Consider the following 23,628-nt stretch of genomic DNA (forward strand, 5'->3'; position numbering starts at 1 on the left):
TAGGATGCGATTAGAATATGGCTCACCATCTCAGGCCTCCGATGATACACAAATGAATTATCTCAGTGATGCATGGTTGTGTTCTGTAGATCAATAGTAACTAATTCTTACCTGGGTAAACATACAACACAAACAGATGTGTATTTATGCACTTCTAGATGATATTAAAATGGATGAGAGACACACTTTGCAGACAGTATTAGCCCCTGTTATGTGTTTATGGTCTGAGTCATAGAAGCATGTGTTAAAAGCATTCACCGCAATGATCAGTCTTTCAGTCTGTCTGTCTGTGGCTTTGTCTGTCTGTGGCTCTGTCTCCCTCCCTTTCTTCCCATCCGTGACTTTCTCACACACATCGCCGAGGGGCAGAGGAGCAGCCAACAATAGTGAATTGGCCAACAGTTTATTTGGCTTGTTGACATACCATCAGTGTTATCACATGAGCCGGCTGTCAGCTTCCAGCCCTGGTCAGGCACCAGCAGACAGAATCCAAGGTCCTTCTGTTGCTGTATTCTCATCGGCCGTGGCGTTTGTTTCAATGGAACATTTAATTATATTTCATTGGCCACTGAATTATTTGTGCGGGCTGTTTAAAAATTCTGCTTGAAGCAAGTGAATATAATTTTTTCCTTATTCACCAACTTCTACACTTATAAGAAAAGGTTTTAGAAAAGCACTGTGGCATCTTAGAGTAATGAGAAGAACTAAAACTGGTCCAATTCCTGGACTTATTTACTTCCTATTATTATATTTTGAACTGCTTTATTTTTATGTATTACTGTTTATTCCTGTTGCAACCCCTGCTGTCCAAGGAGAATTCCCTCTTCCAAAGGGTTTTTTCTTATGTTTAAGAACATAATTTGACATGAACATGCGCACAAACAGTCCACCCTCATTCACTTGTTGCCTGATGAGACCTCTTCTCAGGACCTGGGCACACTGGTTATTTTGAACTTTGGTTTCCAGGGCCTTTGAGACTGAGGTAACAAATTCTACTAACATATCAAGAGCTGAAAAGAACCATCAATTAATAGATTAGTAGATCCACAGAGTAATAATTCTGACAATTGGTTCATCATTTCATTGTAAATGTTCCACATTGTGAGGATTTTTTGCTTTTAGTGGTTTTATATGACATTTATATGACATCTGAAGAAGTCAACTCAGAAAACGTAGTGTGCAGTTTTCCCCATTTGTTTATTTGACATTCCAAAGATCCAGTGTGAAAAATGAGCAGATTAAACAGTGATGAAATAAACAGTTGTTGCTGCCCTTAACAACACAGTAATTGAATAATGACAACCACAACTATACTGTTATATACTGAGATCTATTGCTGAATTTGGCCTTTTCTTGGGGATATTAATATGTAAAAGGACACTTCTGTGAGCGCTTCTGTTTTTCTTCCTTCCGTTGCCATTTTTTGTCTTTACTGACTGATTGATAGTGTAGAAAATGTCAGGAAATAAGAGGAGAGAGAGGGAAATTACATGCAACAAAGTTCCCTGGCTGGATTCAAAGCGAGGACGCTGTGGTTATGTGGTATGTGACATTAACATTCAGCTGTTACGGTGCTCTACACTGCTGCTCTTCTTGTTTTATTGCTGTCTGTTTCCTCACTATGAAGGGTTGTGGAAAAGATCTCTGGCCGCTGCTGATCCGTCAACAGTCACTCCATTCCACTCAATGACATCATTGTCTAGTCTCTTTTTACTGGTTAAAGGCAAATCCACAGGAGAAGGATTTTCATTTGTTAAAGGAACACTTGATATACTCAGGGGAGGTTAATACATGTTTACCATCCAGCTAACCTTTAGCTAAATAGACAGATTTTGTATTAAAATTGTCATTATATTGGGAGGACACGTTTCAGACATGAAAAACTACGTTTCAGTACCAAATTATGTAAGAAATGGCCTCCCTGACCTGCTGAAGTAGCAACTGTGTGCGGCCAAAAATCTTAATGCATTACAATAAGTGTTATTAACCTTAGTCAAATTAATTCAGTTAATTAATTATTTACTCTGTGATAATGCTCCACCAACCTTGTAATTTACTGCTACATTAATACAGATGACTGATGTTATGATGTCAGTAATCAAGCTGTGTGAAAAGTCAGAACAATCAGACGACAGTGAGGAAATTTGTGCAGGACACAAACGACACAACTCTGACTCCAAACCCACCACTGTGTTTCCCAGAAGAGTGAGTGTCAAACAGAAAAGTCAAGGTCTTCCTGGGTTTCTGCCACAGGGGAGGAATTCACTCTGACAAGATTCAGCACATCAACCCAGCCACAGAGAGATGCGAGTAGAGAGGGAAGAGAAAAGGGGGGAGGAAGGAAAGGTATGAGAAGAGTAGGAATGAGAGGAGGAGGAGGGAGGAAGGAAGAATTCCTGCGTGTAGAGACTGGCAGCGGCAGTGGAGCTCTGGCACTTCACCACTAAGTTACAGTCACAGATAAGGCGTGTTTGCACTGTGAATAATCAGTGATCTGCAGCTAGTTATGATTTAAACAATCTACCAAAGCATGCCTGATGGTTTTTATTCTTAGAGTGACATGATGTGTTCAATTGCTTACTGTAAAGACAGACTTTTGTGTAAAATGTAAAGGTAATGCATTATTATTGCGTCTAAACTGGTCATTTCGTGAAGCTAGTGAGTACAGTGCATGTATGGCTACACAGTATGTCAGCAGATGTGTTCCAGGTTTGAGCTGGACTTCCTCAGGCTTATCTGCAGATGTGAGTCAAACAGTATTGACCAATGAGGATCATGCTGATGGGTGAGGCTGCCTGAAGGACAATGAGATACTGAACTGAATGAAACATTGCTCAAAGAATTGCTATGTAACTCTGGTGGAGTGCTACTAATAGTGCTAAATTGTTGCCAGAATGGCAAACAAACCATGAAGCAGCTCATCCACAATAAGGATTTTTAGGCCTCATCCCTTTAGCTTGGGGCCAGCTTGGCTACAATAAGTGCTGTGAGAAAAACCCAAGAATCATTAAAAACTTTAGATTTCCCTTTCTATTGAAATGTGTTAACCACAGAAGCAAATAGGCTTTTTCCTCAATACTTTAATGAAAAGAATATATATGCTTGCAAATGGCAAATTTAACTCTTAAACATATTGTCAGTACTAGAAAATTAAACTTAGCTATTTTTCATTGAATTTTCAAATACCGGATTTGATTTCTAACTTCACCTGTTTAATCCACCTTCCAAAGGTGCACATTTGACTTTTAATACAACTGTTATACACCTAGCCTTCTGGCTAATTTAGCTAGTGAGCAAGAGTAGTTGTTTTGCATTCAAATTGTGTAGCATTAGCATAAGAATTTACCATACAGCTAAATTTAGCACATGCTATGAAATGCTATTCTCCCCTCTTGCTAAGTGGTCGGCCATGACTGCTGGTGGAGAAAGGCGGAGGAGGGCTGGTTGGGTCGGAAGGGGTGGCGCGGGGGGGGGCGGAGCTGTCTTGCTACCGGGCGGTGTCAGCTGAAGAAAACGGAAAGAGGAGAGGTGAGAGGCCGAGACAGGGATTCACTCCCCCGGGTGATTTCAGTGAAGTGCACCAGCGGACTTCAGGTAAGAGGAAGGACCGTTTTGGGCGTTTTCTCCTGACTCTGGGGGGGAGTGTGGCGTTAGGCTGACTGGGCAGCAGAAAACAGGATTTATATCAGCCTGCGGTACATCTGGTGTTCCCCCAGTCAGCAGGAAATTAACATTTCACAGTTTTCCTCGGAGTACGTTCAGAGATGTGACTCAGAAATGTGCTACCAGTCGATAAAAATGCGCTGTGTTTTTGTGCGTTATGACATACATTTAGAATCTAGTTTGGACACTGGAAATACAAATTTCTACATACAAAAATACTTCCAGTTAATATTATGTATTAGTCTCATGTACAAATCCAATTTTACCATTTAATGAATATATGTAAAAAAAAAAAAAAAAAAAAGACATTTCATAAATGTGAAGTATGCTAGCTCTCTATGGAGAATCCGATGAAACGTTGGTTAGCTAAAATAGATTTATTGTGGTTGGAATTGGCAAAGACAATATTCCTTTCCAGCGATTTCCTTTAGCCTGTGATATAAAATGTGACATGGCCACGTAAGATTGAGTTATGGCTGTTTCCAAATACAGACAGCTAAAGGTTGCCTTTTTCCGAAGTGGAGTTGATGCTGGAGTGTGACAGAGCAGCAGCAGCCGTGTGTCAGGAGGAGTGCTGCCATACTGCATCGTCATTCTATGTGTGTGTGTGTGTGTGTGTGAGGGTCCATCAGGACTCCTGTAGGTCATAAACACACTCCTTCAGTCATGTGCATCACTGCATGAATGAATCCTCAGAGTCGGGAGGACAAACAGCATTCAGACATTGCAGTGTCATTGAGTCATTTTTAGATAAACCCTGAATTACTGGATTCTATCCAGTGTGTGTGTGTTTTTTTTTTTTTTTGACAGTACACTTTTGTGCAGTAAATATGTTTGGTACTATATGCAAGGACCAAGACGAGTGACTTTTTATGTCGTATGGCTTCCCCCCCCCCACCACATAGATGCAAACATACTATGTATGACCATGTAATGGTGTTTAATAGCACATTTCTGTCATTTTATGTATAGTACTGGCATCAACAGACCTCTCCAATCTTCCTCTCCATTAAAAAAACTTGCCCAGAAAAGATAGCAAGGACAAACCTCAACATTCCTACAGCATGAAGGTCTATTCTTCCTGTTGTAGTGACATCTGGTGGCATTAAAAGTATGTTTGTTCTGTAATCAACACTGCATGAACAGCATTATTTCATGCTGAAAACGTATGAGTTATAATGATGATATTTGCAAAAACACCATACACAATCATGCCTTTAAAGATATCAAACATGGTTTGAGTTTAATGTATTTTATATGGTCTTGAGATAGACTGAAAAATGCTGATTACAGTCTGCATTGTGTATAAAGACCAGGCCTGTTTTGCACTTATGAAAGTGCGTCTCCATTCATTATTCAAATAGCCTTGGGAAAAGATGGCTGACATTAGTCTCATCTGACCACTAGTGTTGTTTTCTTAGGAGCATCTCAAACAAACTTACAAGTGTTTTTGGAGACACTGGTGACCCTGTCATTGCCCACCTGTATCTGCGTGTGTCTGGCTGACCATGCAACCACTCCGTTTGCATATCTGTGCCTGTGCACAGCCTATTTGCTTATTTGCCAGTGCTGTAAAACAATCATTGCACATGTGAGAGATTTTCCAAGCCACCCAGAGAGGAATCCTGATTGGGATGTTTGTCTGTTGACAGGTGATTTGGATTCAACAGAAAGCAACAAGTTAAGAGGGTTTTCTACCCAGAATCTTTTTATTTTGCTAATGTTGCCTCAAAGTCGCAGGTGAAAGACTTTTAGTTCATCTTTCTAAGCTGGATCTGGATTTCCCATCAAATCAGGTCTTTTGATGGATTAGTCTAAATAGGGAAAATGTCATATTTTTTTAAATACAGTATGAGCAGATGAGATATGATGTTTGGAACTAGATACCATATCTCAGGCTTTTAATGCTTGATTTGGCTGAGTAGCTTTGGCCTCTCAGGCTTGTACTGATCATCTGTGGATGTAATACATCATCTTGTCTCAGCTAGCAAGGCTCTGCTCTCTGCAGCAGAAAGCTCTCTGTCTCAGACTAAATCATGTTAAGTCATACACAGGCTAAGAGGCCAGTGTTTTCTATAGCACTGTCTGATGTATCGTATGATACGTGAAGCTGCCAAGGTAATACAGAGCTCTGCTTTCTGCTCCTGAAGCACCATCCTAGCCTAAGATCTAATGGGATTAATTTACTGAAGGGCTCTGCATGCAAAGATGGATTTATTCAGCAATGTAATTTCATTATGCTAATTTTTTTGTATTAAAGGGACAGCTCACCCAAATTGCAAAATAATTTCCTCATACAGCATGTCTCCTGTCACCTGTAGTAGATACCACCTTTCATTTGATTCAGGGTTAATTTTGAGATTTCAGCACACTACCAAAGATGCGAAACAATGTTTGGCCAGATCAGCAGTTGCCGTTTATACTTTTGGATGCTTTGAGTAGCCACATGCCCTTCACCTCCATTGTGTTTCGGTTTTAGAGAGGATCTCAGTGGCAGAGGTCTCAAAACCTGAGCAAGAGACTCCAAAACTGTCTTCATAGCTAGGTGCCACTGTGATTGTATCCATAGTTACTTATAACTATAACGATCATCATTTGTGATTGAAAAACTATGATTTTTTTGTGATTTAGGTGAACTGGTTCAAGGCCAGGCTGATGTAGCTGTAATGCTTAATAGCTCTTTGTATAATAGATCAAGCTACTATCTATTTTCCTGGCTGAGTTAACAGAGCGGTGCTGTTTGATGGCCGTAGTTCGGCTCCAGGCTGACTCAAGACTTTAACAATTAATGAACGCGCCATGCTATCGTATTTCATAGACCAAGCTAACAGAGCCTCGAGCCTGTTTAACAAATCTGTCTGTTGTACTTTAAGATACCAAAATTAACCACAAGATGGAAGGAGATAGAGTTAAATATAGAGAACTGTCATGTGCAGAGTATGATTGCTGATAGAAATATCTTCAAACAAAAGAAAGGAAAGCTGGATCCAATCACCAAGTTCACCTTGGAGATCTGGTACAAAGCAGTAAGGAAGTACAGATTGGAAAATGAGATAAAAGTTTTGAATTGGATGGCCTATGACACTAATTTCGAGCCAGGGACTCTGAATCAGAAATTTAAACAATGGGCAAATAGAGGCCTGAATATATTAGATAAAATAATTGAAAAAAGAGAAATCAAAAGCTTTCCTAAATTAAGAAGGGAATATGGATTAGAACATCAAGATTTTTACATGTATTTACAAGTCAGAGACTATTTTAATAAAGAAATAAAGCCAGACCTCCCGGGTGAACCAAATAAAGTGATTGTGACTCTATGCAATGCACACAAGAACAAATTTAGCAGAGTGATATCCGAATTGTACCAGGGTATGGTAGCAAATAGAAACACTTCAACTTTGTACATAAGAGATAAGTGGGAGAAAGAATTAACGGAAGTAATAACTGACGAGATGTGGTATAACATATTGAAAACACAACAAACAACTAGTTATTCCAGAATATGGAAAGAATTTTGCTGGAAAAACATTGTGAGATTTTTCATCACACCAAAAATGAAAAAGGGACGATCACCTGTACAACAACTCTGCTGGAGACTGTGTGGGGAACAGAATGTGGGTCACACACATATTTTTTGGCATTGTACCAAAATAACAAGATACTGGAATGATGTGTGGAAGGAGATGGAAAAGGTATTAGGCTATGAGCTGCCTAAAACGTGCATTGTACTATACTTGGGAAATGTTACTCAAGAAAACATCCAAGACAGAGACTGGTATCTGATTAAGATTTTACTGGCAGCTTCCAAGAAAGCCATCACAAGGAAATGGTATAAAGAAGACCCCCCTACTTGGAGAAACTGGATGGAGATCATTGACGAGATACACGTTATGGAGAGACTCACCCATATCATAAAACTGCAACAATCATTATGCGAGAGCAGATGGGAAAAATGGACTGTCTACAAAAAACAGTATGAAGACTGATAGTAATTTTACTGACACTATGTTCTATTATTGTTGTGTTGTTTAAATGAGAAAATCAATAAAAAATAAGTAAAAAAAAAAAAAAAAAAGATACCAAAATTAATGCATACGAATCACTGTGGGCCCAGAATGTTCAAAAACAGATACTCAAGGAACAATCAATAGGACGTAGATTACATGATTTATGAAAGTGAGACTATTGAACTGTTGAAAGCAGAAGTAAAAGTCTTCTTCCTCGTAGTCATAATAAGCAGTAAAACACTGTCTTGCTCAGTTCAGTAAACTCAGGGTTTTGTTGTAGCCTCTGGTATGACCTGGTCTGGTTTGGTACAGTGGCTAATGTTAGCAAATTTAGCAAACTTTCACTGACTTTATGACTCATCCACTGGTGCCACCATAACACTAAACTGGAGCATATTTAGCAATACCATTATTGTCACTTTTGGCCACAGTGGCTTCTGTTCAGCAGAAATTCCACTTTATTACATGGTCGTGCCAGGCAGATGCTCCTCCACGGCATGCAAAGTGGCAACAGTGTTATAGGGTTATGAAACACACCAGTGTAGCCGAACAACAATCATCCATGCAGAGGTGCTCATAACATCAAACCATTTCATCCTGATGACTGAGATTATTCTACACAGCTAAAGAGAAAACCTTCAGCGGAGGATTTATGGGTAATGCTTTATTTGAGAAGCACTAACTAGACTTTGAGCATGCGATCAGGCTACCGGGCCGCGGTCTCATTCGTTTGCCTCAATTAAATTGAGGTACTGCTGATAATTTGATGGTTAAACGTCAGTGTTTAAAATGCTGAATGCAGTACCTGGAAACTGATCATTTCTGATTGTGTTTATAATGTGTACAGAGTTCCTCACTTCATTTGCATTTGCCACAGCTAAAGAGACATCTTGCTAAAACTGCATTACAGTACATAATGCAGCATTTTCATGAACTGCTGTTCTGTTTTATAGGTGTAAGTATGTCAACACAGATCAGCGCTGAGGAGCTGGCGGAGATCCAGGAGAGCTTCAAGAAAGTGGGTGAGTAAAGCTGCACGTACAGATATTGCAGACACCCTTCAGACAATGATATATTAGTCAATCATGTTTGAAGTGGGGTAAAGCAGCTGACAAACACATGTTCTTATACATTGTGTGTGCTCCATCTGACAGACAGATGTTATTCTTGGGATTAATGGAAAGAAATGAAACCTTTGATATACCAACTTTTCAGAATCACATACCAATATTTAGCCATTTTGGAAAAATATGATCATCAGGTGTCTTGCCGAGAGTGAGATGAGAAGATTAATACCACTCTCATATGTGTTTATTCAATGTGAAGATGGAGCCAGGACATGGTTAGCGTAGCTTAGCATAACAACTTTGTCAAATACCTCCGTAACTGGCCATCAAACTGCAAAGTGATAGGAATGACACACACCAGGAAACAGAGAAGAGCAACATTGCTTGAACCCTTCTCTTCTCCCTCCCTCCTACCCGCCCCCCTTGCCTTCTCTAGATGTGGATGATAATGGGTACATCTGCGCCTCTGAACTCGGTAATCTCTTCAAAGAGATGAGCTGTCCTATGGCTGGATATCAGCTCAGAGAACTCCTTGAGAAGCTGGACAAAGACAATGACAGCCACATCAACTTTGATGAGTTCACGGCTGTAGGTAACACTAACTAACTAACTAACTTACCGATTCGCAACTTTACTAACAGTTTACTAACTATTGTGGACTAAATGATTAGTGGCTGAGTTGTTGATTCTGACTCTCAAGATGAGTGACTGACTACCTGGAAAAGGCTGACTAACAAGCAGATTGACTAGTAAACCATAGATATTAATCAGTATCTTAGAGTGTGATTGAGTCTAAACCTTTGTGTGTGTTTCTGTGTGCACATTCAGATTTTCCAGGATTTGAAGGACGACCGCTTGGCCCAGGGTTTCAGGAAAGCTCTCAACAAGAAAGAAGGCATCGTAGCCATCGGGGGCACCAGCGAGATCTCTAGTGAAGGAACTCAACATTCAATCTCTGGTTAGTAAAGCTACATAACTTGTCTAAATACTGAGTAACACTAATACCTATAGAATGATATGTCAGGGTTCACTGCTCTCTGTAGTCATTGCTGTCAAGTCAAGGCAGTATCCATGACAGAAGGAACGTGACACTTGACTCAACTGCATTTCAGAGCAGGAGCGCTTTGCCTTCGCCAACTATATCAACTCTTCTTTGGAGAATGATGCAGACTGCAAACATGTATTGCCCATCAACCCCAACACTGAAGCTCTGTTTAAAGCAGTCGCAGACGGCATCGTGCTTTGGTAAATATCAAATCTTATCAGCAACATCAAAGCACTCAAACCATATGTTTTCACAATATTGATCACTGACTTTACTTTCTGTGCTTATCTATCCATAACTTCAATTTTTATCTTTATCCTTTACCTTAATTTCACCTTCAGCTCCACAGCTCGTTAACTTAACCCAGCTTTGTTTTTAGGCATTTTATCAGTTCAGAGTGCTGATGTCTTTTCCTCATTTGTGCTTTTGCAGTAAACTCATCAACCTCTCTGTTCCTGACACCATCGATGAGAGAACCATCAATAAAAAGAAACTCACAGCGTTCACTGCACAGGTTACTTAGTTGATTATCTAGTTGATCAGTTGGATATATCATGTAAGAAAACACTATCAAGTGGACTGAAGTTACAGTTAAAGTCATGGACTTTTAAGAAATACAGCCATTGAAAAGTCAGACAGTTTGCTTTAATTTGATGGATAGCACCTTCATATCAAAACTACACGCATTGATTATTGTAACATACAGTACATACATTATATTGCATGAATCTGACCTCTGGCCCCTGTCATCACTTGGTTTCCATTTTTCCCCCAACAGGAGAATCTGAACTTGGCTCTGAATTCAGCCTCAGCCATCGGCTGCCAAGTCGTAAATATCGGAGCTCAAGACCTGAAGGAGGGAAAACCTCACCTGGTGCTTGGACTCCTCTGGCAGATCATCAAGATCGGACTGTTCGCTGATATAGAGCTGAGCCGCAATGAAGGCATGTACAAGGACACACACACAGTCACACCTGTCTGTAGATATAAAACTAAATGTACACTCAGACAAACTCGCCCTGTTAGATTGTCAGCGTGAAGCGTTTAACCTAAAGTGTATCAACAGATGAAGACAACCTCTCTCGTACAAACATTTTTATCGTCGCACCCCCAAAATCTGAGTCGCGCTTGTGTTTCTTGTGAACAGCTATCGCAGCGTTGCTCAAGGAAGGCGAGAGTCTGGAAGAGTTGATGAAACTCAGTCCTGAAGAGCTGCTGCTGCGCTGGGCCAATTTCCATTTAAACAAAGTTGGCATGTCCATATCAAACTTTTCTGGTGACATCAAGGTAAAGAAATGTCAGCTGATGCCTAAACCTCTTACTGTACGGTAGCTCAAGATTCAAGATTCAAGATTTCTTTATTGTCATTTAGCCTGACATGTCAATGAAATTTGCATTGCAACCCCCATGTTAGAAACAAGATAAGAAGAAAGATAAGAAGGATTGTAAAATAAAATTAAGTTACTAGAATAAAATAAACCAACAAGCAATAAAAATATTCATAAATGCAATTAAAAATATGCCAGAAATGAAAATATACTAAGACAATAAACAATAAACCATAAAAGCTGAACCTATGCTTTGACTCCCACCAAAACCACAATGTAATACTTGTGAAACAGGAGAATGAATGTAGCACTCGTGGTTTCAGGTGTGTGGAGGGAAACGGTCAGTGTGCTTTGGTATTTGGTGTAAGTGTCTACCTGTTTCTGTGCAGGACTCAAAGGCGTACTACCACCTGCTCGAGCAGATTGCTCCAGACGGCAGCAAAGAGGACGTTCCACGGGTTGAGGTCGACATGACTGGTCTTTATGTAAGTCCATAAAGTCAGAATTACAGATAGAATATGCAGTGTTTTCTCTTACGACTGTAAAGTGTAATGCACCTGCTTCTGCTTTCTTTCTAGCATGTTGTTTGCCTTTTATATCCTATTCATTTTGTTTCATTTTGTTCAGACATTACAGCTTAAATCAGCAATGAATTTTGGCATCAGTGCTCACACTGAGTTAGAATGAGTTAGAAGTTTTCAACATGCACGACCCCGAAAACACACACACACTCACACACTGTGAATTGTACAGCAGTGGATTCGGCTATCTGAAGCTCGTTTCCTGCTGACCTTCTTCCTGCTTCCTGTAGGACTATGTTAGGACCATGATGTCATTCTGACTCTGAATAATGGCAGAAAGGTCTGTCTTTTTGTCCCAGCAGAGTTTGAATCTCTCTCTTTTTCACATGGCGGACAAAAGTTGTACCCTGCAAAATTGCATCATGTGACAGCTTGGTCATTACAGTACTACAGAGTACTGTAATGCATATGTCATTATTCTACATGCCAAACTCATTACCTTGGCCCTTGCCAAATGTCATTGTTATCTTCAGGGAAATTTAGCCTTTTCATTACAGTGACACCCTTGTGAATCCTCATCACATGCCTTTATACAGTAGTGTTTACCACACATTTTCATTCATAGTTAGATTTTCTTTAGAATATTGTTCTTTTCTTTGTCTCTTCAGCCATGGAAACCATCACTGTTCACGCCAGCAGTAAAACTGATTTCTACTGTATGAAGGAGATGAGGATGCATAAATGCATCAGCAAATCTTGATCTGTAGACACACGTATGTTTTGCACTGTCATTTGGTGTTTGGGACCTTTTAAAGGTTGTCCTGTATCCAAAGTGACAGAGCCCGTTTTCCCCAACACAGCGTAAATCTGTGTTTGTGTGTCTGTGTCTGTCTCCAGGAGAAGGATCTCACGAAGAGAGCAGAGTGCATGCTCACTCAGGCCGACCGTCTCGGCTGCCGGCAGTTTGTGACTGCCACTGATGTCGTTTGTGGAAACGCAAAGCTCAACATGGCCTTTGTGGCCACGCTCTTCAACAAACACCCGGCTCTCACCAAACCAGAGAACCAAGACTGGAATCTGGAGAGTAAGTGTGGACGAATACGCTCTCTCTCACGTATACTCCTCCCGTGTCTGTCAGGCTTACCTCTCTCTCTTATCGTCTCTCTCCAGGTGAGACCAGAGAGGAGAGAACTTTCAGGAACTGGATGAACTCTCTTGGAGTCTCTCCACATGTTCACCACATCTACAGGTCAGCACTTCTTCCTTGCTGCAGTTCTCATTTCTACTGTTTGTTGCCACATTGATGCACAATTGCCTGTTTTAATACATGCATGTGTGTGTGTGTGTGTGTGTTAATGCAGCGATCTGTCAGACGCTCTGGTGATTCTCCAGCTATATGAAAAGATTAAGGTGCCGGTGGATTGGGACAACAAAGTCAACCACCCTCCATTCAAAGCAGTAGGAGGAGGGCATTTAAAAATGGTAAATGTACATATTGCTTTCCAAACATGGACAGTATGTATTCTGATGTGCAACACGTGTGAACAGGTTTCTATGTCACAGAACAGGAGGCACAGTGACTATAATTACATAAATGACGAGACAGTCGTTGTGTTATTAATTCACAGCACACCTGTATAACTCTGCCACGTCGTCTCATTCTGAACAAATATACTAACTCTGTGTGTGTGTTTATGTGTGTGTGCGCGACAGATTGAAAACTGTAACTATGCTGTGGAGCTGGGTAAGATCAAGGCTGGTTTTTCCCTGGTGGGAATTGGTGGCTTGGACCTCTACGATGGAAATGCGACTCTAACTCTGGCGCTGGTGTGGCAGCTGATGAGGAGGTGACTTACACTTCAGGGTGAAACTTCATGACGTGCTCTTGAGATGTAAAGAAAGTTAGCATAAACAAGCAAACACACCCCTGAGAAGGAAGACGGCACCTACCAGCTTTCAGACTTTGGATGATTGAGTTGCAGTACAGCCAAGAACGGGGAAGGGGGCGCTGTTCTCCCAGCACAAAGTTAAAGCTTTCAATGTTTCTGTCAGTGTCACATAGTGGAAATGGTTACAGGCAGATCTAAAGAGCACTTCCAGCATGTTTATTTGTTTTAGTTAATCCATAGAGAAAAACAAGCACATCAGGTAAGGCGAGGCGATAACAGTTAGCCCGCTTTATGGGAAATGTCGTATGATTTTGCAAAATATTAATAACATTAGGCCTTCTAATCTGTGTGCAGGTACACTTTAAATGTTCTGGAAGATCTTGGGCATGGAGAAGTTGCAGGAGATGATTTGATAGTTTCATGGGTCAACAAGACTTTGGCTGAAGCTGGCAAGAGTTCCTCTATCAAAAGCTTTAAGGTGAGTTTTACTTTAGTTCCTTTTTAATGAACCATCCTTATCGTTGTTATCGTTGTTGTAAGAGAGGAATGAATTTCACGGCATGCGTCTTCCCTTATCAAAGAAGGCCAGTTCAGATTTTTACTGCACTTTGCATTTATGTTAATGATCCATGTGTGACGTGTGTATGTGTGTTTCACTCTGTTCAGGACAAAAAGATCAGCACCAGCATTCCAGTTCTGGACCTGATTGATGCCATTCAGCCACAGAGTGTCAACTTTGAGCTGGTTAAAACAGAAAGTCTGTCAGACGAAGACAAACTGGACAATGCCAAGTAATCCCCTGCCTGCTTTTCTCTGCCCACGTGATTTTTGTATTTGGCATTAGATTTGTGTTGTAATTCTTATCGGGCAATGGGACGTCTACAGCACAGACATACACATCAGTGATGTTTTCAGGAGAGATTTTTGTCATTTGACAAGACAGTTCAGCCAAAGAGGTCACTAGAGACACTAGAAGAGCTGGATGAAGTTGTTATGAAGGTTATTATTGTGCATGTGTATGTGGACAATAGCAAACACACAAACAGATTTTTTGGTCTTTACATGACAATAATTTTTCTACAAAATATAATTTATGCGCATGCAAAAAATATTTCTGCAGGTTCAAAACACCCCATTGCAAACTCAGGATTTTGACACAAATATTAATCCAAACTATCGCAGGTTAAAAAGTGATTAAATGTTACACTCATAACAACTTGTGCATTTCAACACTGAAACATGGCTTTGCAGATATTTTCAGAAGCATAAATTGTAAGTGTCAAAGCGCAGAGTAATGTAGATAAATCAGCGATAATAAGAGAGAATGTCCATTAGACAAGTAACTGAAATATACTGTGAGTGTCACAGATCTAATACGTTGCCATGATCCTAACCGTGACCCTTTCATGCATCAGGTATGCCATCTCCATGGCGAGGAAGATCGGGGCGAAGGTCTACGCCCTGCCTGAAGACTTGGTGGAGGTCAACCCCAAAATGGTGATGACCATCTTCGCCTGCCTGATGGGTAGAGGCATGAAGAAGGCCTAAAGGAGACACACATACATATCTCACACACACACACATGCGCACATACACATACTGACTGACTGTCTTCACCCATTTCATTGGAGGAGACATGAAGAGAGTGAACATGGCTGTGTTATCTTGTTCTTTTCAGTGGTTATTTAGCATTATAATAAATAAAAGTGTCACTTCATCTACATTCAACTGTTAGAAAACAGAAATAAACATAGCGTAACCTAACATGACACAAACAGTAGTGATCCTTGTCGGGCTCTAAGGAGTAAGACTTCTACAACAGCTACATGGTAAATATTTGGGGTTTGGGGTTTTTTCTGGATCTCAGTTTTGCTTTGGGTCAGTAAAGTGGTTGAGTGATGAGCAGTGTCACATTAAGAAAGACTCAACTTCCCATACAGACTCCTCCCTGGTGAGAGGAAAGCCTGTTAGATGAATAAAGGCCTTTTTGTGTTTAAATGTAAAGGCTGTGATACATGGGAAACATTCAAAGACAATGGCCTTGAACATCAAGCAAAAAACAAGCTTTACCTCAACATTTCAGTGACTTTTAAACCTCTGCTGAGACGGCAGTCTTACCTGCGGTCTTTTTTCCCCGGTGACGTACTTTTTTTTCCAAGCTGCATTGCCTCTGAGTTTCCCATGTGTCAGTGCCTCATGATATATCGACTGACTTCTGCTACATCTTCCAATGTGCCAGCCAATTCACAGAATGAGCATTTATTGTTCTTAAGCCATAAAATAATAGTCTTTATTGAATACCTGTTGGCCTTTTTTTGTATGACCAAAGGTGTGCTACATTATAGACAGTTTGTCTTCACATTATAAACTATACAACTGAATACCTTAATTTGTTTGTTTAACTGACTCACCATGTAATTTAAGGTATTTTAAATTATATTTTAAGGGGACAATTATTAGATTGGTTAATGGACATACATGTGTACCTTTATAAGTTTTATAAGGAACAAACTGAGGCATTTTTATAGATTAATGGATTACCTTAAAAACACCTTAATTCATGCAGAAAACCCATTTAAGTCCCTTAATATATTGAAATCCATGAATGTATCCATGTTGAAACCTCACATCTACGGTATTTAATACCTGAATACTTCAGAAAAAAACCTTAAAATGTAATTTATGTGCACCTGAAAATATTTCCGACCCTGAAATGCTGTCTGGAGATGATTCCCAGACTAGTCATACAGGAACACTGTACTGAAAGCAGTGTCAGAAAGCTTTAATTAAGATTTTTCTGTTGCTGATTAAACAGTCAGGATTGAAAAAGGAAACATCTTATGACAAATGTCTTGTCCTGTATTAGCCTGAAGTCTTAATCAGTTTAGTCTTAATGCTTCAGTTGAATATGTGGGTAACTTATCCAGTTTTGCTGCTGCTGATGTTAACATTCCTCTATCAATATGTTTTCTTCTTTTACCCCAAATGTTTCCCAGTAAAACATTTTCCAATCAGCTGTTTATTAGATCTTTGTAATGCGAATGTGGGCACAAATACAGCTTTACATGATAGCAATACTTCCAAAATTCACTGTGTACCATCAGATAAATAGTGTTAAATAAAAACATTTTTTCAATATTCTGTTTTCTGTTGTTTGTTTCTGTTCTTTTTATGTCCCGGATGAAATCTTAAGTGTGCCACTGAGCAAAAGAAGTGAAGGTGTGGGCCAAAACAATGAGCCGAAATCATCGTTCAATCATCATCACTTTCCAGTGTGAATATAAAAATACTGATCAGTGCATTAGTCCATCATTAACAGCTTTTCCTCAATCATATGGCATTTGTGTTAATGCTGTTGCCAGGTTGCTACTATGTCAGCAGTGTGGAGGATAGGACATCATGTTAGTAGCATGAATAGTTGTAATCAGTGTTGAGAGGCAGCTGTTGAGATTGCTGATGTGTCCTGGGTCTAATTCAACCAATCATGTGTGTCAGTCAGTCCGACAGAAATTAAGTGCTATTACCAGCACATGCTTTAATGTCTCATGTGTGCACATGTGAGTGTGTGAGCACCAGGTGGAGCACAGACTAATTTCTGGAAAAAAACAACATTACATCCCAAATACTTATTCCTCTGCTCAGTCTGAACGCCATTTTGGACTGAAACCCAGTTTCTGAAACTAAAGCACGTCTCAGTTCTCGTGTGCAGGTGTGTGCTCGGTAATCAGGAGAATACGCGCACACAAAGACACACTTGTCGTTCAGAGGCCACTTCAAACAGGGTTCTTGAATTCAGATGAGCGTAGTGGTGAAAAGGGACACGCGCGCACACACACGCACGCACTCAATTTGCAATTTAAACGATGCTTTTGTCAAGTGCCATGTGATCATTCCCTTCGTTACATCTGTTCACTCCATCCATCCATCCATCCCTTCATATGAGTATTGGTCTGTCCTGTGATTAATGGACCGACATCGGCTGCACCTGAACTAAATAAATGAGCTGAATGGATGGACTGATGAAATAACGTTAGATCTGGACATTTATCAGGTTTGTTGACATTTTTTCCATCTCCTCTTGAGATCTGTTGTCATAACTACTATATAGCTTGTTGCTATGGTTTCCGTGGTGATGTCTGATAAAAGATGACCTCGTACCAGATGACCGTCCTTTTCTGACTGTGGGCCCGTTATTGCATGTGTGTGTACTGTTTAGTTGAGTTGTGTGTGTGTTTGGCAGCCTGCCTGAGCCTCTCTGTGTTTGCATGTCTCTCTGATGTGAGTGTGTGCTGCAGCTTGCATTTTATTGCATGTGTGTATCTGAAGTTGGGTGTGTTGATATGTGCCTGTTTGATTCTGTTGTCTGTGTGCGGATGGTGTGTTGAAAACGGCCCTGAATGAGTCTCGTCATGGTGTGTGTGTAGTATGACAGGCACAGTGCAGGATTCACACAGGCTGTCTGTGAAAACATGGACAGAGGACGAGAGCGAGCGAGCTGACAGCACGCTTAGCAGGTAGCCTACACACACACACACACACACACACACACACACACACACACATTTTCATGATTGTATGTATAGTAAAAGTGTCTGTACACAGTACTACAGTAAACATCATTCAGTTGTAGTGAAACATCTAGTATCATGACTGATACATGCTAAGATATATACTTGCTATAGAATTTCTGTCTTAACATTTTGCAATTAAAGCTGCACCAACCAATATTTTTGTATTTTAACAACAGAAAAAATGTGTTTGTGTAATTTGAGAGGTGTTTGCTTCATGGCCCACAGCTTTGTTTTCTCACAGCTCTCATCAAACCCAGCAGAGAGCTGTTAATAAACCCCAGCACTAAAAAAGCCCAATCAACCACATTCAACATGTCAGATGACAATCAATGTTGGTTTACAGCTAGTTGTTCTGCCTGAAAGTGGCCAAAAAATACATAATAATGAATACATGTCCTTTTTTTCTCTTCAGAAATGCAGGTCTTGTTCATTTTTCCTGCTGTCTGCTCCTGTCACAACCCTGTTGAATTCAATGCCATCTGTAAAGAGTGTTGTCACCTTCCTATGTGAAGGACTGGAAGTTTATAGATGTTGTCATAGTACTCATTGAATTTATATATTTATATATTTATATGTATTTGTGTGTGTAGAGCACAGTCAATGTGTGATGACACTTCTTCAGAGCTTCAGAGAATGGCAGCCATTGACAGGAGGGATATTAATTCCCAGAATTCCTTTCATGGTCGAGGTGCTCTGTCCAGGTATGCCACCTGATAAATGTGCTAATCAATCATCACAAGTTCACATTACTATTTTTTTCTTTTTAAATCTTCAAATGTATGTCTTCAGACGTCGTTTGCTGTATGTCCAGTGTGTGACAGTGTTTGTTTGCTGCCCGTCTTCAGGATAGTTGGCATGGTGATGACCTTGAGAGAATGGGCGCAGAAGAGTCTGACTGATGAGACGGAGCGGCCGGACTCCTTCTTGGAGCGCTTCAGAGGCCCCGTCCAAGCGGACATGCAAGCCCCGCCCAGCAGGTTCAGCCACAGCCACACTGGCTCTGATGCAGAGAAAGAAAACAGGCACTCCAGACGCACGTAAGACAGCAAAAAACAAAACGCAGATACATCAAAACATCCAGTGACACTTAGCCTACATATAAGTCTCTGTCTCTCTGTTGTTTGTCTCCTCTCTGTCAGGAGATGGAAGTGTAACGTCGTGGTCTTATCACCATCTGATGATGCATACTACCACTGGCTGATGGTGATTGGTGCTGCTGTTTTCTATAACTGGACCCTGCTAGTTGTCAGGTTGGGAACTATTACTGTGCCTGTACAACAAAGCTAGTGACAGTTCCAGTACTACTCCTTGGACAGCTATGAATCCAGTTTTTTAGCTAATGTTACAGAATATCACAGTGGTTTTCTTCTTCCATTAGTGTCTCGGTTTCTCTGTTTCTGCAGGGCCTGTTTCGACGAGCTCCAGATGAAGAATGTGTTGGTCTGGCTGGTGCTGGACTACATCTGTGATGGAGTCTATATCATGGATATAGCAGTGCGTCTCCACACAGGTACGAAAAAAACGAGTCACAGTCAAGACTTGAATATTCCAAAATGTTCAGTATGATATTGGTTTTAACTAATGAGACACCTACATTCATTCATTCACTGATTTATGTTTGTTCTGCATGTGAAGGTTTCTTGGATCAAGGCTTGATGGTGAAAGATGTGCAGCGTCTGAGAGAAACCTACGTCCGAACCTTACAGTGCAAACTTGACATTTGCTCCGTCCTTCCGACTGACCTCCTGTACCTGACCGTGGGAATCAGCTACACCCCTCTCCTTCGATTCAACCGGCTGCTGCGCCTGCCCCGCCTGTTCGAGCTGTTTGAACGTACAGAGACACGAACGGGCTACCCCAACGCTTTCCGCATCTGTAAACTGGTTCTGTACATCCTGGTGATCATCCACTGGAACGCTTGTGTGTACTACAGCTTCTCCAAGATCTTGGGACTGGGCTCTGACTCTTGGGTTTATCCCAATGCATCAGATCCTGAGTTTGGCTCCTTGACCAGAAGCTACATATACTGCCTGTACTGGTCCACTCTGACGCTCACCACCATTGGAGAGACACCTCCTCCTGTTAGAGATGAGGAATATCTGTTCCTGATCTTTGACTTTCTGGTAGGTCTGCAGCAAAGGTGTCCCCGTGGTCGATGTAATCTTGCCTTGGCTTGTTCAGAAACAGCTTGCACTGTGTGGGTCCCAGTTGTTCCAGTCTATCAAAGCAGATAATACTGGTGTTTCTGTCCTAGGTGGGTGTTCTGATATTTGCCTCCATTGTGGGTAACGTCGGAGCCATGATTTCGAATATGAATGCCACGAGAGCAGCCTTCCAGAGCCGCGTAGACACCCTGAAGCACTACATGCACTTCAGACATGTAAGCAAGGTGCTCGAGCAGCGTGTCATTCGCTGGTTTGACTACCTCTGGACCAATCAGAAGACAATAGATGAACAGGAGGTGCTGAGGAACCTGCCCAATAAACTGAGAGCAGAGATTGCTATTAATGTTCACCTGGACACACTGAAGAAGGTACAAACACAAATTCCATCGACATCTCTAAACCTCTTAACTCCATGAATGCATTTGTGTAGCTTATCATCGAAATGTCCAAATTAATTGTGTGTGTGTGTGTGTGTGTGTGTGTGTGTGTGTGTGTGTGTGTGTGTGTGTGTGGACATAGGTGCGTATTTTCCAGGACTGTGAGGCAGGCCTCCTTGTAGAATTGGTATTAAAACTTCGACCACAGGTTTTCAGTCCTGGAGACTACATCTGCAGGAAGGTTAGTATTACTTCTGCTCCTGCTGTGTCCAAACATAGCACTCTGTTTATTTTAACTGTACATGCACTGTGGGTACTTTGGTGCCCTTTATATTTCACAGCTTCATCTGATCAATAATACGTTTAGCAAAATATGTATTGTTCACAAGCACTGAAATTGGCATAATGGAAAGATTTTAAATATTTCCCGAACAAGCAGCTATAAAGACTGTCGAACAACTGCCAGTGTTTGACCACTACTACTCAGAGATGTGTTAAAGTGCTAAAGATAAATGGAGTTTCCTTGTGAATAAACAGTCATATTTGCACACTGTTCTACTCACCACAGTGCCTTACAAACGTGTTGAACGCATCATGTGTAAGTTTCTATTCTTCTTCTCCCTTGCCTTATTTGAGCATTACTGCTGCCAACAACTGTCAATCAGCAGCAGGAATGTGCATTTTATTGCAGGCAGGTACGTCCTTGCGTGCATACTTAATTAAAACATTGCTCCATAGCACTCCTGCTGGTCAGAAACTTCACAGGATACCTTTAACTCTTGACATTTACTCCTGTTTCAACCTCCATTAGTGCTATACCTAACTCAGGATAGTATTGCTGTTAGGTACCATTTATATTCTCTATATATGTATATATGTTTTTTCCAAGGGGGATGTGGGCAAGGAGATGTACATAATTAAAGATGGCCAGCTGGCAGTGGTGGGGGAGGATGGGGTCACCCAGTTCGCTGTTCTGACCTCAGGAAGCTGCTTCGGAGAAATCAGCATCCTGAACATCAGCGGCAGCAAGATGGGGAACAGACGTACGGCTAACATTCGTAGTCTGGGATACTCGGACCTGTTCTGCCTTTCCAAACAAGACCTGATGGAGGCGCTGCAGGAGTTCCCCCACGCCAGGGCCCAGCTGGAGCAGAGGGGGCGGGATATCCTGCAGAAGGAGGGGCTTCTGGAGGAAGTCAATGTGTCTGCAGGGGAGGAACTTGAGGAAAAGGTGGAGAGGCTGGAAACCAGTCTGGACCGGCTGCAGGTCAGTTCTATTATTCCTCCGTAACTACTACTGCTGTCGGTACTGTTGCTCACAGGCGTTCCAATAATGACAATGACCAATGATTTCCTCCTTTTCAGACGTGTTTGGCTCGTCTGCAGAGTGAGTTCAACTCTTCCCAGCTTCGACTGAAACAGCGAATCACGACCCTGGAACACAACACTACCACAGTGGCCACAGGCAGCGGCTTCCTGTCAGACGCTGACGGCAACGAGAGTGTTTCTGGTGGTGACGGCGTACGCAGTGAAATCAACATCCGGCTCTGAAGCGAGTACACCGACAATGGGATTATATGAAAATAAAGCACACAGCTAATTATTGTGACAAATAAATTAGATAAATTCATAAAAATTGAAAGACGAAATGCCATAAACCTCTCATTTTGTTTGATGTTCACTGATTGACATTTAAAATGTGTTTGTATTTTTTGAAGCTGTATTGATGAATGTTTGTTTCTTAAATTTTTAAAACTTTCTGCCTCTCACAATTTTTACACATTTTTTAAGATTACTTAGAAAAAACTGACAAACAAATTCAAAGGTTGCATACACTCAATAAAGATTAATACACAGTATATCACAATAACACAGTGAGTGAATTACTAACACTTGGAATGAAGATGAAGAGTCAAACAGGTTGAAATTCATTACTGGCTAATACAGGCCTCAACCTACACCTCCTTGTCTGAACAGGTGTATCTGAGTCACGTCTTTCTCCACTAGGGGGCCAAAAACCTCAATGAACGCCATTGATTACCTGGCTACTGAACATGCACTGCTTTACCTTCACAGAATTTCATTTTTTAGCATAAGCTACAGTAATTGTTTTTCGGCTACATGGACTGTAGATAGCCTAAAAATTGAATGCTTTTCTTTTTCTTTTCTTGCTTTGAATCAGTGTTTGTTCCATAGATCGTTTTTAAATAATTTTAACTCCTTGTCAAACTTTTTAAAGAATATCTTCATATCTTCACTTCATTACATGTCAGCAGGTTTGTTATTAAAAAACTACTAAACACTACCCGAACACTGAACTTTTTTTTGGTGTGTGTGTGTGTGTGTGTGTGTGTGTGTGTGTGTGTGTGTCTTTAATGATAATGACATTATCATTAAAGACAGTGTGTGTGTGTGTTTGTGTTTGTGTGTGTGTGTGTGTGTGTACATGTGAATAACCGTGACACACCCCACTAATGTGGCCACTGCATGCTCTGCAACCATGTCAGCAAGTGACTTGGGACCGAAGTCCAACATCACATGACTACAAGATTTCAGGAAGTGAATTTTAAGGAACGTGTGGAAACTGAGAGAAATCCCTGTGTGAAAGAGGTAGGAACATCCTGCTGGCTCCTCTTCCTCTGTGCTTCTCTCCCCTTTGGTCTCACTTCTTGGTCTTTCTGAATTGAATCTTCTTTTGTCCCTCTCTGCTTCCTTGTTTTTTCCGTCTTTTTCTCTCTGTTAATCATCCACTATCTCATGTTTTCCTCATGTTTGTTGTCATATAACAGATCTAGAAAGAAGGATTACAGTGAAAGCTATTTATTTTTCTGCTCCTCACTGGGGGTCATGTTATCTGACTGTGTTTCATATTGTGTGGATTATATTGACTGTAACTTTGTGCACAAACTTTTATGACTGTGTGTGCATGTAGGTGTGGGTTTCAGGCATGGAGACCAGCTTTGTGTTAATGTGCATGATACTGGTAGCCAGTATA

General features: G+C 40.9%; 2 protein-coding genes across 2 annotated transcripts; both read left to right on the forward strand.

The window, feature by feature from the left end:
• The first annotated feature begins 3,511 nt into the window (after positions 1-3,511).
• Positions 3,512-16,652, forward strand: LOC121611179 (plastin-2-like). The gene is made up of 16 exons (XM_041943573.1): positions 3,512-3,594; positions 8,624-8,692; positions 9,174-9,325; positions 9,566-9,695; positions 9,850-9,982; positions 10,215-10,296; positions 10,561-10,726; positions 10,930-11,069; positions 11,500-11,595; positions 12,529-12,715; positions 12,802-12,880; positions 12,993-13,113; positions 13,345-13,478; positions 13,875-13,998; positions 14,187-14,311; positions 14,936-16,652. Exons 2-16 carry the CDS (start codon positions 8,632-8,634, stop codon positions 15,066-15,068), a joined length of 1,863 nt encoding a protein of 620 aa, XP_041799507.1. The 5' UTR covers positions 3,512-3,594; positions 8,624-8,631; the 3' UTR covers positions 15,069-16,652.
• A 1,293-nt stretch (positions 16,653-17,945) lies between these two features.
• LOC121611695 (cyclic nucleotide-gated cation channel-like) lies at positions 17,946-22,184 on the forward strand. The gene is made up of 10 exons (XM_041944359.1): positions 17,946-18,034; positions 18,682-18,792; positions 18,937-19,128; positions 19,231-19,341; positions 19,495-19,601; positions 19,727-20,214; positions 20,346-20,624; positions 20,776-20,874; positions 21,523-21,900; positions 21,999-22,184. Exons 1-10 carry the CDS (start codon positions 17,946-17,948, stop codon positions 22,182-22,184), a joined length of 2,040 nt encoding a protein of 679 aa, XP_041800293.1.
• The last annotated feature ends 1,444 nt before the right edge of the window (positions 22,185-23,628 follow it).

This window comes from Chelmon rostratus, chromosome 9 (assembly GCF_017976325.1).
Source record: "Chelmon rostratus isolate fCheRos1 chromosome 9, fCheRos1.pri, whole genome shotgun sequence".
Classification (NCBI taxonomy): Eukaryota; Metazoa; Chordata; class Actinopteri; order Chaetodontiformes; family Chaetodontidae; genus Chelmon; species Chelmon rostratus.

Bases quoted from the DNA above. Each gene is read 5' to 3' on its own strand.
- LOC121611179 (XM_041943573.1), top strand. From the start codon at position 8,632: ATGTCAACACAGATCAGCGCTGAGGAGCTGGCGGAGATCCAGGAGAGC. The intron at 10,297-10,560 runs GTTACTTAGTTG...TTCCCCCAACAG, and splicing joins TCACAGCGTTCACTGCACAG to GAGAATCTGAACTTGGCTCT. The intron at 14,312-14,935 runs GTAATCCCCTGC...TTCATGCATCAG, and splicing joins GACAAACTGGACAATGCCAA to GTATGCCATCTCCATGGCGA.
- LOC121611695 (XM_041944359.1), top strand. From the start codon at position 17,946: ATGACAGGCACAGTGCAGGATTCACACAGGCTGTCTGTGAAAACATGG. The intron at 18,793-18,936 runs GTATGCCACCTG...GCCCGTCTTCAG, and splicing joins GGTCGAGGTGCTCTGTCCAG to GATAGTTGGCATGGTGATGA. The intron at 21,901-21,998 runs GTCAGTTCTATT...CCTCCTTTTCAG, and splicing joins CCAGTCTGGACCGGCTGCAG to ACGTGTTTGGCTCGTCTGCA.